The sequence below is a fragment of the Nicotiana attenuata genome, chromosome 3 (assembly GCF_001879085.1).
Source record: "Nicotiana attenuata strain UT chromosome 3, NIATTr2, whole genome shotgun sequence".
In the NCBI taxonomy this organism is placed as follows: domain Eukaryota; kingdom Viridiplantae; phylum Streptophyta; class Magnoliopsida; order Solanales; family Solanaceae; genus Nicotiana; species Nicotiana attenuata.
The window spans coordinates 49,405,934-49,421,492 of NC_031991.1; the positions used below are offsets into that span (position 1 = coordinate 49,405,934).

General features: G+C 41.9%; 1 protein-coding gene across 1 annotated transcript; it reads left to right on the forward strand.

The window, feature by feature from the left end:
• Positions 435 to 2,920, forward strand: LOC109224350 (craniofacial development protein 2-like). Its single transcript, XM_019388935.1, has 3 exons — positions 435 to 638; positions 739 to 745; positions 2,337 to 2,920. Exons 1-3 carry the CDS (start codon positions 435 to 437, stop codon positions 2,918 to 2,920), a joined length of 795 nt encoding a protein of 264 aa, XP_019244480.1.

The window sequence follows — 15,559 nt, forward strand, 5'->3', positions numbered from 1 at the left end:
TGAAAACTTAGGAAATACCTTATCTGCTGCTTCTGTCATAACCGCTTCTGCGGCTCTTGGACCGCAGAAGCGGTCGTTTTATCGCAGAAGCGGAAGGGGCCAAGCCCAGGGAAGACCGCAGGAGCGGACCCCTGCGCCAAAAAATGATAATTTTGGGAATAATCATTGGATTTTGTTGTATTAAAATAGGCAATAAATTAATTTAAAATTCGTTAAAAATGCCAAAACTCTTGGGTGTGCTTATATATGCACCAATATGCTATTTTGGAAGTATTTTGGGTATGAAAATACTTAGGGAAAAAATTGGGTATCAACAGTTTTATATGCATCTTCATTTACCATCGAGCTACAGCCGGTTGGGCAGTCATGCATCTTCATTTACCACCGAGCTATGACCGATTGGGCAGTGATGCGTCTTAATTTACCATCGAGCTATGGCGGATCGGCCAGAAATGCATTTACTACTAAGCTACGGCCGGTTGGGAAGTCATGCATCTTCCTTTACCGCCGAGCTACGGTCGATTGGACAGTCATGCAGTTATAATTGTGCTACGGCTGGTCAGGCTGTTACCACCAATCAGTTGGGCAGTCATTTTACAATATGGATAATAGTCCCAAAAGAAGCATTGAATATAAAAGTATAATTAGTATGCATATCATGGCCCTCAGTCGCACTTCAGAGGTTCCGGTTGATTCTTATATTTCTCTTACTGATGTTGACTTATTGATATGTTTCAGTTCTGCCGTACACACTAGGTACATTATTCATACTAAAGTCTTTATTTTTATGGACTCTGCATTTATGCCTGTAGGTGTAGGTAACCAGTTTGATGAGCCCTCATATTAGACGATGTTAGCACTCAGTGAAGGATCTGTAAGACTCCACTTCATTCAGAGAGTAGTCGGGTCTATATGTCATCATGTAAGAGTTTTGCTACTGGCTTATGGGTAGGCCAGAGCCCTGTCCTTATTTCGGTGTCAAATATTCCTAGAGGCTTTTTAGACACAGGTTCGTTATGTATAGTATGCCAGGGGCCTTGATGGCCCAGTTATTGCTGCCTCTTTCTCATGGTAGCTTTAGATTTGTAAATCTACTATGCATATTGCGAACAGATGATGTATTCATTTTGTACCAACTTTGTAAATTCAAAGTCTTAAAAGCTCATGACTTGTATTACCAATCCTTTGGATTTTGTATAGAAAGTTTAGATGTTTTACTTATTGACTCTTGTTATCCTAATTGAGTTGTGTTGTTTATCATTTGGCTTATCTAACGGGTTGGGTTAGGTTCCATCGTGACTAGTTGGATTTTAGGTCGTGACAGTTTTTGATTCATTCATTACTCGTATTCGCATTATCTTCTATGTTGAAAGAAGGATACAAATCTCTCTCTCTACCGACACTCTCTCTCTCTCCCTCTCCCTACTCACCATTAACGGTCATCTCCCTTCTTCACTTCCTTGCGGCACCATCGGTAGTCATAGGAATCACGGGTAAGCACCTTTCACTTTATGTTTTTCTCTCTCCTTTCCTCTCTCTATTTCCTCTTTCTCTTTTACCCTTCTCATCCCCTCTTCTTCACACCCCTTCACTGCAATTCGCCCTTATTTTCTTCCTCTCCCTCACTCTTTCTCCATTTTATCCTTCCCTTTTCTTTCATTTTTCTGTGCATCCCCAGTTCTACCCACCTCTCTTCCCCCATTTTTTTCAAGAAGGTTGCGGCGACCAAGATTTGGGTCGAGGAGCATCACCGTCGCTCTCTAGGCCATCTGTTTCTCCCTCTTGACGAGGGCCCGATGGCTGTGTGCAGGTACTAACTCGATGGCGGCGACCAGCGACAGTGAAGGCGTGTAGCAGTGGGTGGAAGGCCGGAAATTGACAGAGGTAGGTGTTGTAACAATGCTTTGACATCCAAATCAATAACCCAGGTTCTACGCACCCGGAGTTGGTAACTATCTTGCCTTCCCTTTGTTTTCCTTTCTTGCGAGTTAAATAACTTAGTTTTTGTACAGTGCATATTAGTTTGTTTGTATTGTTGATTGGTGCCTTAGCTTTAGTATAATTCCTATTTGCTTGCTTGTAGTCTTGTTCTGGTTCATAACTTTCAAATTCGTGGCCTATATTCTTCTGGTTTTCGCTATTTGGTATTTAGTATTTGACTGTTAGTGATTATTTAAGACCCCTTAGACTATAGTGGTTGTGGTGAACGATGGGAGAGTAAGGTCATGTCCTCGAGGGTTGGCGGGGGGGGGGGGGGGGGGTGGAGGGGGGCACGGAGTAAGGGCAGGAAGGGGGTAAGGGAGCCTGTAAGCTGAGAGTTGGGTCCTGGAACATAGGTACGTTGACGGGGAAGTCTGCAGAGTTACATAAGATTATTCATAAGAGGAAGATCAACATAGCATGTGTCCAAGAGACTAGGTGGGTAGGTACGAGGGCTCGGGATGTGGACGGGTTTAAGCTTTGGTACTCAGTAGGCACTGGGGACAAGAATGGGGTGGGTATTTTCGTTGACAGGGACCTTAGGGAACTCGTGGTTGAGGTTAGGAGGGTAAACGATAGATTGATGAGTCTTAATCTAGTAGTTGAAGGGTTTACTATAAACGTCATTAGCGTGTATGCTCCTCAAGTAGGCTTGGACCAAGAGGCCAAGAGACAATTCTGGGAGGATTTAGATGAAGTGGTGCACAATATCCCACACGCCGAGAAGATATTCATTGGCGGGGATTTTAATGGTCATATTGGGGTTGATGCTAGGGGTTATGATGATGTACATGGCGGTTTCGGTTTTGGGGACCGAAAAGAGAGGGCCTCCACACTATTTGATTTTCCTAGTGCTTTTGATTTGGTAATAGCTAACTCGAGTTTTCCAAAGAGAGAGGAGCACCTGGTCACCTTTCGATTTATCCAAGACCCAGATTGATTACCTCTTTTACCTAAATGGTGATAAAAGTTTATGCGTTGATTTCAAGGTCCTCCCGATTAAGAATATCATGACCCAGCATAGACTCCTAGTAATAGACCTGGAGATCCAGAGGAGCAAGAGAAAGAGGGTGGTGTTCAGGAAAACTAGGATCAAATGGGGTAATTTGACTAAGGAGAAGTTCAAGAGTTGGGGGAGAGGTTGATGGCTGTGATAGTATGGGAGATGCAGCTAGCATGTAGGCCACGATCGCAAGTTGCACTAGGGACGCTGCGAGAGAGGTGTTAGGGGTTACGAAGGGCCATCCCGGGGGCCATAAAGGACACTAGTGGTGGAATGGAGAGGGACACCGATTTGCATCTTTAGATAACTCATCTAGAACTGACTATATCCTTTGGAGTCTTCTTCATTAAAGACCTCAAGCTGCATTGCTCACTGTTCTACGTGAGATCGGTGTAAAACCATCCCAAAAGTCCTGGAGTTGCATCCAGAGTTCAATTCCACTGAGTTGACACTTTCTCACAATCTTTTTAAACCTCTTCCATGCTTCAAACACTATCTAAGTCTCATTCTCGAGAAGTTATGGATTTCTCTTCTAAACATGGCAGTTTTAGCTAAGGAAAAATATTTAGCAAGAACTTTGAGGTCATCTCTTCCCGTGTTCTAATTGATCTCTGGGGCAAGCTTCGAAGCTAGTGTTTTGCATCATCTTTCAGAGTGAAGGGGAATGCCCGTAATTACTCTGCATCTTGTGGCACACCATTGTATTTAAAGGTGTTCATGATCTCTTCGATGTCCATCAGATGATTTTTTGGATATCCGTTCATCTTTCCTCTAAAGACACAGTTGTTTGGGAGGGTTTGAAGAACCCCTTGCTTCGGCTCAAAATTGTTGGCAGCAACTGGAGGGGGTCCCACACTAAATAAGCCTTGGTTGTAGACCGGTCTAGCATAATCACCAAGTGGTGACCTTTGGCCTGGAGCTACATTTCCAAACTGGTCAACACCCAAGGGCTAATTCAGAGCCATTCATAGAGCCCTCTTCTCTTCATAAGCAATCTGTGCATGTGCCGCGCCCCCTTTTTCCTCCGCGAAAATCGGGTTTTTGACATTTGGAGGGACAACTCGTTCCTTTTGCGAACTGGGTTTAGCAATTGAAGTGGACACCAAAAGAGTTTGATTTGAATAACCAGAGATAGGGTAAGGGCTTGAAATTATTCTAAGGGGAAGGTGTTAGGCACCCCTCAGAATCCACTAGTGTGGTTCCCGGCCAGACAATTATTGTGAATTGAGATGCAATTAACATATAGGTAAATAAGGCTCAAATAAGAGGGGATTTCAACACATAATGGTTTGAAGGCAAGATTGAAAAGGGCAATTAGAAAAGTTGATTTTTAAAGAGTTACAATGCTAAAAGAGTAAAAAATAAAAGAAAGGGGGAGTCCTAGGTTTATTAAAAATATGGATCACCCCACGCAATGTCCAATAATCACTCCTCAACGAGGGGCTACACGTGACACTATCGCATGGTCATCATATCCATATCTACCCTTCCTACCCCATTAGGGTATTTAAAGCGCGGATTGGTCTCGATTACTTATTGCATGCTATTACCCATCCCGTTCCTACCAGTCCCGGAGGCACTTAGGAATACTAATCCTGAAGGGAGGGATATTAGGCTCATCTGGGGTTTCAAAGGTAAAAATTATAGACGACATACAAAACACATTCTGCATATTTGGGGAGACATATAAACATATAAGGCTCAGTTATACCTCCTTGAACAGAAAAGCATATAATTAGCATGACTTTCACATACTATTTAGGTCTGATTAAAGTTGAATACGAGGGAGTCTAAAAGATTGGGGCAGATTGGTTTACTACATAATTCAGATAAGAAGCCCGAATCAGGACTACCTGCTGGTTGTATTAATTAACAGAAACAGATTCAGTTTTTAATTATTACTCTAAGGCTTGCCTAAGTGTTAATATGGGGTCATAGAGGCATGACATCTACTAAATTCAGAAGGCGATGAGACACTAAGAACTCGGAGTGAATTATTTGAAACCCTATAGGCATGCTTGCTCAACTTTGGTTAAGTGAAGGACTCAGATTGTCAAAAGAGAGGCAGAATTAACAGATTGATTATAGGTTCTGCAGGTGAAAGTACATATTATTACTGATTCTTAGATCTAACATTGAGCGAGACGAATTAGATTCATTTAGAAGCTCTTATAGGCATGCTTTCTATGCATTGCTGATTTTAAACCTCATAGACGTAGTATCTGAATGCAGAAGCTTGTTTTTTAACCTATAGGCATGGTATCTAAAATGCAGAACTTGTTTTTTTTAGAAAAAAAAACCTATAGACATGGTATCGAAAATGCAGAACTTGTTTTAAAACCTATCGACATGGTATCTAATGATGAACTTGTTTTAAAACCTATAGACATGGTATCTAATGCAGAAATTGCTTTTAAAACCTATAGTCATGATTTCTATATGTATTTGAATATGCAGAATTGTAATAGACCTATAGGCATGATTTCTATACGTATTTGAATATGCAGAATTGCAATAAACCTATAGGCATTATTTCTACCCTTTTTGCATGCATAGTTACCCCAACCCTATTTCACTAGCCAACCCCGAGTATTCTTTACAAATTATTACAATCCAGAGTAACAAATACATCAGAAAAATACAAAAAAAATAATTACAACCCTAAAAGGCCTGATACTTGACTTCCTGCCTGAATTTTGAGATGGACCAATTCAAAGATAATCGATCCAAAGCCTAATTCATACCATTGGGGACAAGTGCAGTGTGGAAGGGCCAGCCCTCGAGTGTCCAAGTTCAAAGGGAGCTCAATGGGTCCCAAGGCAAGGCTCACAAGAGGGGGACAGAACTTAAAGTCTAAGAGAGAGTGCAAGTGCAGAAATTGAGTTTTAAAGAACTAAGAAAGTAAAGAAGAGGGGGAGAGGTGCTGGGAAACAGCCATAAACAAGTCATACAAAGGGTTCAGGGATTGAGGAAATTGCCAAAGAGCCTATGTGCTTAGGCATTAGCTAATTCTGGGCATGCACAGCAATAGAGAGTGCTGTTATGCTTACAGAATCAACAAGAATACATAACATATGATGGTGACATAGAGGTTATGATTCCAGGGGAATCAAGTTTGAGCCATAGACAATAATACTCAATAATGTCATGTCTCAAACAAACCATTAGCATCAAACACATTGGGGTAAGGGGTTTGGGATTCATAATAGGAGGAAATTATAGCATGCTAAAGTAAACACTGAATTAAACACAAACAGTAGGCAGACATGCAAGTAAAGGTATTAAGTAAACACATTGTTTGTGATTGCTGAAAATCTAAATCAGGACATACCAGTTCAAAGAGCAATATACAGTAAAAGCAAGTAGCAGGGCTTGAAGGCAGGCCACAGTAGAATTAGTAAAGCAACAGAGAAAAGTTTTTTAGTGTAAGTGATTTTTAAGAACTCAGAGTGTTCGTGTGTGTTTGTGTTAATGAAGGAGCAGGGTATTTATAGTTTGAAAATAGGTAGCAAATAAGGCAAGAATCATAGTTTAGTAGTAATTATGGAACTATGTATCAATTAAAAATCAATCAGTACAAGGGCTTCCTTTAATTAAAGAGTTCAAACTTAAACGGTAATGGGCAGAAAACTTTTAAGGAAAGAAATCAAGTAAGCACCTTGTGCAAAGTAGGCAATAAGGGGTAAATACATAGGGATTTAACTAAGGGAAGAATTAATGAAGAATTTTTGAATTACACGGTTAACCAAATAGGGTAAGAAACAGAATAAACCAACCAGTACATAGTAAATCAAGGAGTCAGGGATTTGAAAGTATAAATAAACCAAGTCAGAAATAGGAGAATCGAAAGGCTAAGGGAAGGTTCTCAAATCAACCCAAGAATCAGGGAAATCAGTAAAACAAGGAAAAAATCAATCAGACTTACACAAGGAGGTCTGAAATCAGTCCCAAATTGAAGGCCACTTTAGAGGGAAACTTAGCATATAAAAGAGTATATAAGTATTAAGCAGGCGAGGCTGAATTTAGGTCAAAGAGGAACATCATATAGTAGCAGACACAGGTAGTTACATAGGTCGATTTCAGTTACTCAGTAACAGAGAAGAGAAAGTATTAAATAAAAGGGTCAAGGAAGTTAGAATCATATAGAGAAACAAAGGATTCAGAAATTCAATCGAGCAGTAGATGAAACAACTTTCAAAAACTCGAACAGGTTCAAAGAAATTAGGGCTCTGAAACCAAACAAGTTCAGAGATGAAGAACAAGCGAATCACATAGCAAATAGTCTCAAAACTCGAATGAATCCCCAAATTTAGGGTTTTCACTATCAATCGACTGTAGAGATGAAAGCAAGTAAATCATGCAAATAAATTCAGAAGTCTCAAAGAGGACTAAAACTTTTAACAAGCATACTCTAGTAGAAGAACAACATGAAAACACAGTAGAACATGTTAAAAATCAGAAAAGCTTTGAAGTGACTTAACAGAATCCTAAATCGAAAAAGGTAAAAGGGGTTTTAAAGGTAAAGCCTTGAAAGAAACTTTGAGAAAACGTTTAAAAGCTTAGAGAAAACACAGATCTACAACGGATCTAAAAGAAACAGAAGAACCTCGAAGGCTAGGATTTCAGAAGAACGCAGATGGTGAGAAAGGCTTGGAAAGTCATTGATCTGAGCAGGATGAGCCAAGTATCAGGCTTGAATAGCCATGGCTAGCCGGAGTAAGGTCGAAGATGACCGGAGACATCATAGCACCGAAATACATCAAGGTCTGGACCAAGCTTCTTCAAAGTCTGGTCTTGAAACCCTAATAATCGAGCATGTAGGAGTTATAGGAGGCAGGTACAGGCCTTTAATAGCTTTGGAAGCCATGGATTCAGGCGACTTGGGTGGTGGTTGAAGATGGCGGCAAGGGTTTGAGAGGGAGTTTGAGAGAGAATTAGAAAGAGGGGTGATTCAAAGGTGGATACCGGTGAGAAATGATTAGGGTTTGGGGGGGGGGGGGGGGTAATGGGAAATTAAAAAGGAAAGATTAAAGGGTGGCCGTTGATCATTTGATCAACGGCCTGGATTGAATGGGGACCCGGGCGGGTTATATTAAAAGGGTCATGGGTCGGGTAGACTAGGATTAGGGTCAGGGTAATTGGTCTTTAGAATTGGGTTTAATTGGTGGTTGATTTGGGGCTACAATTGAAATAAACAGGGCTAGTATTTAAATAGGCACTTTTCCCTTGTTTAATTTTATAAAATAGTAAAGTAATTTCTGGAAACGAATTAAAGGAATTGAAAATGACTAATAATACATACTTATCAAATGAAAAATACTAGAGTCATTTTTATAATTATAAACACAATTAAACCTTAAAAGAGGCTAATATTGCAATTGTATGCAATTTAGCTTTAAAAATACTAAATAAATTAATAAAAATATACAAAAATTATGTTATCTATATTTTAGTATAAATATGAGAATTCAAAAATGAATCACCAAAATGATAATTTTGGGAATAATTATTGGGTTTTTCCTTGATAAAATAGGGCAATAAATTGATTTTAAAAATCTTTGAAAATTAAGGAAAAATAATAAAACCTTGGTACATACTTATATATGCATATACAGGCTATTTTGAAGGTATTTTTCATATTAATATATACAGGGAAAAATTGGGTATCAACAGCTACCCCTCTTTACCCGGGAAGGATGAAAGAGTTGTCGGGTAAAGATATGATGGCCAATTTTGACCTGGAGAAACGGTTTGAAGAGGATTTAGGCGGTGCCTTGGCTTCTGAGCTACCTACATGTCCCTGGTCTTACAGCAATCAGTCCATATGTAGTTCAGGATTCGCCGGCGGAGTATGCCGATGGAGACTTTCAAGAACGGACGCAATATTTATGACGGGGTGAATGGTTGAAGTCTGATAGGGCTGCGGGAACTGGAGCGGGATTGCTCCTGCCGAGAGGGCCGTTGCTCGCCGGCTTACCTGCAAATAAGAAAATACAAGCATATATTGTGCGTAGACTTAAACATTATGCAAATTCCCGTCGGACCATGAATGTTGTCTTTGGACGTTTAGGATGACGTCCTTAGACCATGATGTCCTGGGCCATGAAGCGTATAATAAAGGATTCGCAGGCCATGAAATAATGCTCTCGGGCTATGAGAATGATGCCTCCGCACCATGATGCCTTTGAATAATGACATGCAAAAGATTAAAGGAGTCCTCAGGCCATAGCATGGCATTCTCAGGCTATGCAAATAGTGCCTCCGAACAATGATGCCTTTGGACGATTTGGCGATCTTTCAGCGCATGAAATGCAGTATTTGGCGATCTTTCAGCCCATGAGATGCAATAGGTGGCGATCTTTCAACCATGCAGATTGTACATGAGGTGGCGATCTTTCAGCCATGCAAGCGTAAATAGGGTGGTGATCTTTCAGCCATGCAGAATGTAAGTAAAGTGGCGATCTTTCAACCATGCAAATCTAAATAAAGTGGCGATCTTTCAGTCATGCAGATGTAAATAAGGTGGCGATCTTTCAGCCATGCAGAATGTAAATAAGGTGGCGATCTTTCATCCATGCAGAATGTAAATAATGTGGCGATATTTCAGCCATGCAGAATGTAAATAAAGTGGGGATCTTTCAGCCATGCAAGCGTAAATGAGGTGGCGATCTTTCAGCCATGCAGAATGTAAATAAGGTGGCGATCTTTCATCCATGCAGAATGTAAATAAGGTGGCGATCTTTCATCCATGCAAGTGTAGAGGTGGCGATCTTTCAGCCATGCAGAATGCAGATGGAGACAGTGTTTAGTCTCGGAAGGCAGAATGGTAGCCTTATGCAATGCAGAAAATGCAGATGGAGACAGTGTTTAGTCTCGGAAGGCAGAATGGTAGCCTTATGCAATGCAGAAATAAAATAAAATGGCAAATGGTAATAGAGTTTCTTAGCTGATAGCAGGTTGTGACATTGTGACTACTAGGGACATTGTGATATAGGGAATGTCGTCGGCGTGCGTGAATAGCAAATGCTGGTAAATGCAACAATTCGGAGAGTTGTATTCCTGAACAACGTTTGTCTCGTGAGCGTATAGTATGTTAGATGCTTTCGCGATCCAAGTGTCTGCATCCAAAGAAAAATCATGAGTTTTGTAGAGGGGAGGTTAGTTCGTATCCCCCTGGCCTTGCCTGACCTGTTCGACTTTGATCTGGTGATTCGGTATGTATCATTGGGGGTAGCGTCGCTGAACAAAGTGATTTCGATAATGAATTTGTAAAAATATGACATAAGTATATATTTAAGAAATATCTTTTAGATCAATCGACGACTGTGACGTGGCTCAAGAAATTGCAACCTCTCTTGTTACGGAATTTTGAGGGTCCTCCTCAAAATTTTGCCCCAGTTTAACGGGTTGATTCTTCTAACGACTGCTTGCAATGACCGACTTAAATTACATCGGAATTTTGAGGGTCCTCCTCAAAATTGTGCCCCAGTTTCCAATTGCGGGGGAAATGAAAATTTTATTGAATTGTGATCGAACCCATAAGGCTGCCTATGTATCCCCTCATAAACGGGAATCAGGTCAGACGTAGTTCAATTTACATCATATAGGGAAAACATATAGATTACACATAGTAACGCTTGACTGCATCTGAATTGATTGGTTTTTGCCAAACTTCTCCGTCCATTTCTGCAAGTATAAGGGCTCCTCTTGTCAGAACCCGGTGAACCATGTATGGACCTTGCCAGTTGGGAGATAATTTCCCTTTGGCTTCATCTTGATGCGGAAAAATTTTCTTTAATACTAGCTTCCCTGGTGTGAACTATCTCGGCTTGACTCTTTTGTTGAAGGCTCTGGGCATTCTGTTCTGATAGAGTTGACCATGGCAGACTGCGCTCATCCTTTTTCCGTCTATAAAAGCTAGTTGCTCATAACGACTTTTCACCCATTCTGCGTCGTCGAGCTCAGATTCCTGTATGATCCTTAGGGAAGGGATTTCTACATCGGCAGGAATGACGGCTTCTGTACCATAAACCAGCATATAGGGGGTTGCCCCGGTTGATGTGCGGACTGTGGTGCGATATCCTAGCAGAGCAAATGATAGTTTTTCGTGCCATTGCTTATGCTTCTCTATCATTTTCCTCAGTATCTTCTTGACATTCTTATTGGCGGCTTCCACGGCTCCGTTCATTTGATGCTTATAGGCTGTGGAATTCTTTGTTTGATCCTGAAGGTTTCACACATAGCTTTCTTCAAGTCACTGTTGAGGTTGGAGCCATTATCAGTAATGATTGACTCTGGAATCCCGAACCGACAAACAATGCGGTCGCGGACAAAGTCTGCCACAACTTTCATAGTTACTGCTCTGTAAGATGCTGCTTCGACCCATTTGGTGAAATAGTCGATTTCTACCAGTATAAATATGTGCCCATTGGAAGCGGCAGGCTGGATTGGTCCAACGACATCCATTCCCCAAGCGGGAAACGGCCACGGCGAGCTTGTTGCATTATGCTCATTTGGAGGTACCTTTATCATGTCTGCATGTATCTGGCATCGATGGCATTTCCGGACATACTTAATGCAGTTTCTTTCCATAGTCATCCAAAAGTAACCAGCTCGGAGGATCTTTTTTGCTAAGACAAAACCGTTCATATGTGGACCACAGGTCCCTGCGTGGATTTCCTCCAGTAACTTAGATGCTTCCTTTGCGTCGACACACCTTAATAATCCCAAATTGGGAGTCCTCCTGCATAGGATTCCTCCGCTGTGAAAGAAGTTGTTGGATAACCTCCGAAGTGTGCGCTTCTAAATAGGATTTGCAGGCCCTGGGTATTCTCCCTTTGCTAAATATTCCTTGATATCATGAAACCAAGGCTTTCCGTCCGCCTCTTCTTCAACGTGGGCACAATAAGCTGGCTGATCATGGATTTTTACTAGAATGGGATCAATGAAGTTTTTGTCTGGATGCTATATCATGGATGATAGGGTAGCCAATGCATCGGCGAATTCATTCTGGATTCTGGGAACATGTCGGAATTCTGTCTTTGTGAACCTCTTTCTCAACTCCTGCACGTGATGCAGATACGAGAGTATCTTGGAGTTCTTGGTCGCCCATTCTTCTCGGACCTGATGTTTGAGTAAGTCTGAATCTCCAATTACTAGCAACTCTTGTACGTTCATGTCAATAGCCATCTTGAGCCCTAAAATGCAGGCTTCGTACTCGGCCATATTGTTGGTGCACGGGAACCTAAGTTTGGCAGACACCGGATAATGCTGACCGGTTTTCGACACTTGGAATGCTCCTATGCCAACTTCTTTGAAATTTGCTGCTCCATCGAAAAACATTCTCCAGCCATCATAGGATCTGCAATGTCTTCCCCTATGAATGATACCTCTTCGTCAGGAAAATACGTCTTCAGGGGTTCGTATTCTCCATCCACGGGGTTTTCGGCAAGGTGATCTGCTAGTGGCTGTCCCTTGATTGCTTTCTGAGTCACGTAGACGATGTCGAACTCACTCAACAGGATTTGCCACTTGGACAGCTTGCCAGTGGGCACGGGCTTCTGAAAGATGTACTTTACAGGATCCATCCTTGATATGAGGTATGTAGTATAGGCACAAAAGTAATGTCTCAGCTTCTGGGCCACCTAAGTAAGAGCACAACAGGTACGCTCTAACAGAGAATACCGGGCCTCGTGCGGAGTGAACTTCTTGCTGAGATAGTAAACTGCTTGTTCCTTCCTCCCCGTTTCATCATGCTGGCCCAAAATGTAGCCAAAAGCTCCATCTAATACTGCAATGTAGAGTAGCAAAGGTCTATCTGGCTCAGGCGGGACTAAGACTTGTAGTGTTGATAGGTATTCCTTAATTCTGTCAAAAGCTTTTTGGCAGTCATCCGTCCATTTAGTAGCGGCGTCCTTCTTTAAAATCTTAAAGATTGGCTCACATATAACTGTAGATTGTGCTATGAATCGGCTGATGTAGTTGAGTCTCCCTAAGAAACTCATCACGTCCTTCTTGTTCTTTGGTGGTAGAAGTTCTTGGATAGCTTTGACCTTTAATAGATCCAGTTCTATTCCCCGGCGACTCACAGTGAGCCCAAGTAATTTTCCAGCAGGAACCCCAAATGCACACTTTGCGGGATTCAGCTTTGGGTTGTATCTCCGCAATATGTTGAAAAACTTTCTCAAATCTTCCATGTGATCGGTGGCCTTCTTAGACTTGATGATAACATCATCTACATACACCTCGATCTCCCCGTGTATCATATCATGAAAAATGGTAGTCATAGCCCTCATGTAGGTGGCCCCTGCATTCTTTAACCCAAACGGCATCATCTTGTAGCAGTACATTCCCCACGGCGTAATGAAAGTCATTTTTTCAGCATCCATTTTATCCATCCAGATCTGATGATAACCAGTGAAGCAATCCACAAATGATTGCAATTCATACTTGGCGCAATTGTCGATCAGGATGTGTATGTTTGGTAGAGGAAAGTCATCTTTCGGACTAGCCCGGTTGAGATCCCGATAGTCAACACAGACTTTAACCTTCCCGTCCTTCTTTGGTACTAGCACGATGTTGGCTAACCATGTTGGGTATTCTACTACCCCGAGAACTTTGGCTTTTACCTGCTTGGTGACTTCTTCCTTGATTTTCAGACTCATATCAGGCTTGAACTTTCTGAGCTTTTGCTTTACCGGCGGACATGTTGGATCAGTTGGCAGTTTGTGAGCCACAATAGATGTACTCAGACCGGTCATGCCATCATATGACCAGGAGAATATGTCCTCATACTCCTTTAGAAATTCAGTGTATTCCTTCTTTTCTGATGGCGATAAGTGAATACCGAATCGTGTTTCCTTGACGTTTTTTGCATCTCCTAGGTTAACAACTTCTGTCTCGTCCAGGTTGGACTTCGGTCTGTTTTTAAAAATCTCAACTTCCTTAAAAATATCCTCCGGTATGTCATCTTCCTCTGAATCTATATCTGTTTGTTGCGTTGCCTCATTGCATGTCACAGTCATCGGTTCATCAAGATAAGTAATAGTAATGCTGTATAAGTAGAGTATTGAGAGAAAATAATAAGAGTGTTGATTTATAGGGAAAATCAAAATTCTTTGATAAATTCCATAACTGTTTTGAACATTGAAGATCTTATTGCAGAAATTTTAAAATGCGAAAGAAAAATTTAACTAGTAAAAAAAATAAAAGATAGTGCATGATGCTTGTTCAGCCTTGCTACACTGAGGCTCGCTGGGCTCTGGTGGTTCTGATGGTCCAGTTATTGAGGCATGCTCCTCTGCTTACAGCCTGCATGCAAAGGCCTTCCTCCCCCTCCTCCTCAAAAATGACACAACAATCCATATCATCGTCTTCCAGGAACAAATTCCTCACTGCTACCAGTGCTTCCTCTTCTTCTGACCCATAGATGACTTCGGCCGGTTGGAAAGTCTGTTCCAGGCGTTGTATTGGCTGCTCCAACGGATAGTAAGGACCGCGCCATGGTGGCGACCAGTCGTTGAATTCTTTTCAGGTATACTCATATCCCAGACCGAAGGTGGTGCCATGATTCTTTAGTTTTATAGGCTTAGCGATTCCTTGGAGATTCTTGCCAATCCACTTGCCAGGTTCGTATCCGCTCCAGTTCAATATGCTTTCAATTTTGTTGTCCCACCATTTGTCCTTGTCAACGGCGTGGACTCGCTCGATGTGGTGATAGGTCTCCCCGCCAATCTTTCTTCTGCCTCCTATTGCTGGGATGGTCTGGCGACTATATATGGGATTGCTACCGTCACCGTGAATGATCACCTCTTGGTGATTCCATTCAAACTTCACTTCCTAATGTAGTGTTGATGCCACGGCCCCAGCGGCATAAATCCATGGTCGTCCCAAAACCAGATTGTAAGATGCCGGCACGTCTATCACTTGAAAATCAACATCGAACCAAGTAGGCCCCATTTGCAAACACAGACTAATTTCCCCAATGGTGGACCTTTGGGAGCCGTCTAAAGCTTTTACGTTGATGGCCCCGTCCTTGATATCATGCAGTACCTTTCCTAATGTCATGAGTGTTACAACCGGACAAATGTTGAGGCTGGACCCTCCATCAATCAGGCTTCTGGTAATAAAATAATCTTCGCATTGCACAGTGATGTGCAAAGCCTTGTTGTGACTCAACCCTTCTGGTGGCAGCTCATCTTCATGAAAAGTGATCTTGTGACTTTCCAATACCTGTCCTACCATGTTAGCCATCTCTCCGCCAGTGATGTTGCTTGGTACATATGCCTCACTCAGCACCCTTAATAGGGCATTCTTGTGTGCATCAGAATTCTGTAGCAAAGCAAGGATAGCAATTTGCACCGGTGTCTTGTTCAGCTGATCAATGACCGAGTATTCGTTGGCTTATATCTTTCTCTAGAGGTCATCTGGCCCTGTCTCGGTGATGGTTGGCCGACTAGAGGCCTGCTTGCTTGACTCAGCCAAATGTTCCAGGGTATAAACCCTACCAATTCTCGTCATACCCTGTGCCGCAACAGCTTCTCCGAACATGACCTTGCCTTTCCTTCTTGCCTCGGC

Coding starts and splice junctions, on each gene's coding strand:
- LOC109224350 (XM_019388935.1), top strand. CDS start 435: ATGGCGGATCGGCCAGAAATGCATTTACTACTAAGCTACGGCCGGTTG.